The sequence below is a fragment of the Pygoscelis adeliae genome, unplaced genomic scaffold, assembly GCF_000699105.1.
Source record: "Pygoscelis adeliae isolate BGI_AS28 unplaced genomic scaffold, ASM69910v1 Scaffold392, whole genome shotgun sequence".
NCBI lineage: Eukaryota > Metazoa > Chordata > Aves > Sphenisciformes > Spheniscidae > Pygoscelis > Pygoscelis adeliae.
This window is the reverse complement of record NW_008824293.1, coordinates 1,034,351-1,038,272: the sequence shown is the minus strand read 5'-3', so window position 1 is coordinate 1,038,272 and position 3,922 is coordinate 1,034,351. Positions and strand designations below refer to the sequence as shown.

At 55.3% G+C, this 3,922-nt stretch overlaps 1 protein-coding gene across 3 annotated transcripts in view; it reads left to right on the top strand.

Annotated features, from left to right (window-relative positions):
* Positions 1 to 17: 17 nt before the first annotated feature.
* CLUH (clustered mitochondria (cluA/CLU1) homolog) overlaps positions 18 to 3,922 on the top strand; it is a 34,720-nt gene continuing 30,815 nt past the window's right edge. For 2 of the 3 annotated variants that reach the window (XR_663374.1, XM_009318812.1), the window contains exon 1: positions 18 to 1,237. Coding sequence is in view for 2 of the 3 variants with exons in the window: in XM_009318812.1 (XP_009317087.1) it covers positions 346 to 1,237 (892 nt within the window). In the remaining variant the exon portion in view is untranslated. The remainder of the gene's footprint in view (positions 1,238 to 3,922) is intronic. The other variant, XM_009318813.1, reaches the window with a different exon arrangement.

The following is a 3,922-nucleotide window of genomic DNA, read 5'->3' as shown; positions in this document are numbered from 1 at the left end:
GGAGAGGGGCGAAGGCGTGCGGTGGATGAAGGTCACTGGGCGGCACTTTAGCTGAACTGCTGCAAGCCCAGCGTCCGATTCTGGTGAGCACGCGGGACGTGAGCTCAAGGGTGCACAGGACACTGTGTGGAGTCAGCTGCCGATCCTCTGCATCCCACCACCCTGAGGCCAAGTAGGAATTTTCTTTGGAGAAGGCAGCTGACTGCCTGAGAAGGCGAGCAGGTCCCAGCTGTGGAGGGTGAGGGCTGCCGCGTGGGAGTTTGTCTTGTGGGGACTTCAATATATGTGTGCAAACAAAACTAACTTTTCTAATCCGGTGGTGTATGAGCCAGGCTGCTTGCTATCATGGGGAACAGCCTTTTTGCAAACTGCTGCAGGCATGTCACCGATCTAATCTTCCAGACGCGCAGCTTTAACTCGCCCGATGAGAGGTCACCCCTCTTACCGAAGCCTCCCACGAGCTGCACTGTCTGCCCGGAGATGCCAGAAGCTACCCAGTGTGCTGGGCCGTATCCAGACATCATCCCCAGCGAGGCGGTGACCGGAAGCCTGCAGAAGTGCACCGAATACATCCAAGACCTATCCGAGGCCAAGAGCGAAAAAAGAATGGTGACGGTCTGTGATAAGAGCTGTTTGAGACCCGGCGTTGGTGCTGCTGGCCTGCTCCGGCAGGCAGAGGCATCCCGTGCGGTGGCTGTCCTTCCAGCCGACCTTGGGGAAGGGCCGGCAGGGCTGGTCGGTCATGCTCAGTCGCTTGAGGCCTGCCAGAGCTGCGTGAAACTTGAGGACAGCGGCTTAGCCCATAGGTCCTGCTGCCGGGAGGAGCACGTGGCAGCAGCTGATGGGGGGGATGCGGCCCCTGGAGCACATCCTGCCAGCCAGAGCCACGGTGAGGGACGAGCAGCCTTGCTTTTAGACACAGCCTTAGTGGGTCCGGACAGCGTGCTGAAATGCAGAGGTACTGCTCCCTCCCTGGGGAGCTCTGGGACACCTTCCTCTGCTCTGCCAGCAAGCATGGGGAAAATGCCACCATCCCAGAGGACAGTTGTGCTGCCTGTCCCCCCTGGCAAGGTGTCATCTAAGACTCGGAACACAAGTACTGGTTTTGTAGTGGCAGACCCCGCTGCCTGCCCCGGCGGCAGGTCAAGCTGCGATCCTGACTCTCAGGCGCAGGGACTGCCCTCAAAGCAGCACCAGCAGAAGAAGAGGAGGAAGAAAAAGAAGTTCACGCTTCTAGGTGCTCAGCGGTGTGGCGTTCTGTCATGCTTTGTGTAGCCAAAACACTGTATGCCCATAACAGGGGTGGGTGGCTGCCTGTGCCTGTGGGATGGGGCAGGACGAAGGAGAGGGGAGGCAAGGTGACATTCTAACTTCACGGTAGAAGGAAAAGGAGGAATGTGGCAAGGTATCCCACCTGGGGTGTGTGCCACAGAGGGACCTGTCTGTGCCTTATCCATGTTAGCAAAACAAATGTAAGGGGGTTTTGCTTATTTTTTTCTTAATTCATAAGGCAAATCCTCCTCTTGTTTGTGACTGCAGACATGGCCTTTGCAAAGGATGGGAGCGGGTCTGCCAGGCCCAGCCTGCAGCAGTGCAGACGGGAGCGTGGGGCGGCGAGGGACTGGAGCAGCATTTGCTCGCAGCCTTTGGCTCTTTTCAGCCGCGCACGGGTGGGAGGAGATGCCTGAGCTGCGGGGATGGAGCAGCTCCGCGGCTGCCCTGAGCACAGGGATGGGATGTTCCATCTCCTCTGCCCAGTGCATCTTTCCAGTGCTGTGTGGACAGTGGGGCCCCAGCCAGTTGCTGCAGTGTGGGAGGGGAGCAGCTGCTCGCGGGGCAGCTGCTCGGCCGCATCCTGCTTTCCTCCTCTCCCACTTCTCCACAAACTGGCACAGCACAGCTCCGATGCGGCACCAAATGGTAACAGAGACAGGTCTTCTAGGATATGAGAAACTCAGGTTATTTTTCAAGTCTCAAGGTCAAATTTTGCCTTTCTATCACCGTATTTTGGTTTTGTTCTGTCCCTGTGCAGTGGCTGAATTTTGGTCTCACGTGCTGTCTTTTGGCGCACCTGGTGGCGTGAGGGGATGTGTAGGGTGACTGACCCAAGCTGGTTGCTTGGTTTCTGGTTTAGCACCTTGTTGGCTTTCCATGTGCCCGTCAGCGTGCCAGCAGCAGGTGTTGAGGCTGCAGGCACAGCTGGTTGGGAGACCATGCAGAAACTGTCTTACACTGCTCAGAATTCCAAATACCTTTGAGGAGCGAAAGGCAGAATTTGGGCCCGCAGAATGACACTGGAGCCGATAATAAGAAATGCACTCCTAAATTCAGTGATGGAAAAGGTAGGGTTTTAATTTTCAGTTTTTGTGTCTCTAATAATCTCTGCTGTTACTAAATGTCAGATCTCCTCTACCAGGCAGTCAGTGGGTTTGGTACTGTTGCTTCCCCCACTCTCCAGACTAGGCTAACTTGCAGCAGCATAGTGTTGCTGTCTTTTTGACCTGATCACGTAAAAAAAGGATTAGTGACTGACTGCAGTTTAGAAGATCTGTTTGAACATTACGTAGTTATTAACTAAAACTTCCCATGATCTATGCTATCACTGTATGCAGCCAGCGAAATTCAGGTTCAGGTGTGCACCCTCTTTCATGCCAGGATCCTGACCAGTTGGGTTCGTGAGGTGCCCACCACCTCTGCAGGCTCACTGTAAATAGGACGTGTGATAAAAATGGGGCCTGTCACCTTGGCGTGTGTACTCGTTGTCCAGGTGCAAAGACAAAACTTAATCCTTTCGCTGCACCTCTCTACCAGGTGCGAGCTGCAGTCAGGCAGTCGATTCCTCCCAGTGAGGCGGTGCCTGTGCCACCTCCTCCCCTCTTCAGTGTTTTGCTTTGCCTGTTCTCCTGACGCTTTACTCTTGCGCGCACTCAGGGTTTGTTCACGCTGTGCTCCGAGTAGCAATGAGAACATCGTGTTACAGCTTGGCTGCCAGCCAGCACAAGCCAGCGCTTAGCAGCCTCAGATGCGCCTGCGGGTACAAACCAAAGGCCGAAAGGAGGAGGGTCCTTGCTGGGATGCTGGCGCATCCCTTGGAATGACAGGGGAGCCTGGAGGTCACAGCCTTTGGTCGAAACCGCAAAACCGCGTTTCGAGGCTGACGCGTACCGGGAGGGATTTCCTTGCTCCGTCTCCAGCAGGGCGGTAAGCGGGAGGAGCGGCCGGGTAGCACTCCTGGAGCGGGTGGGACCGCTTCCCTGTGACTCAGCCGCCTTCCGCGAAACTGTCCTGGGTGCATTGCACAGCGCTTTCTCCTGCAGGCGAGAGCTTGCAACTAAACACAGCTGCTGGCCCGTTTGGGGCTTGAACTGAGAGCGAGTAACAGGAGAGAGGTCTCTGCAGGTGTCTTTCAGGTGTCCTTGTTGTTCTTACTACCATCTTGAATATGCTGAAGTTGAGTGCCCGATGCTTTTGCCCTGCTCTCCCTGCTACCACTGCTGAGGCCGCGGCACAGCGGGTCTGCAGCAGGCAGTAAGAACTGGTGACTGACTTTAAGGCAGGCGGGTGAAGCTCCGCTTCCCCGTAGGGAGAGTACATGCAGTGAGTCAGCACCCAGCAGGCAATGCGTCCTCCAGGCAAGTTCGCCTGTGCTGCTGTCAGCTGGGGTTGAAACAAAACACACTGTTTTCGTCGAAACATACCCATTCTGTAAAAACCCCACCGGAAAGCCTTTGCTGTCCTTAAATCAGAGGGTTAACCTGCTGGACAGCCATTCTTTCTTGGTCCAGGCTTAACTTTTGTTTCTAAACTTAAGACAGTGCTGGCTGGAGCTGGATCTTCTGGCATAAGGAGACATGAAGATGTTGCCTCTACATGTCTCTTCTGTCGCAAAGTGCAGAACTGTACCAGCCCTGTCTTCACTCAA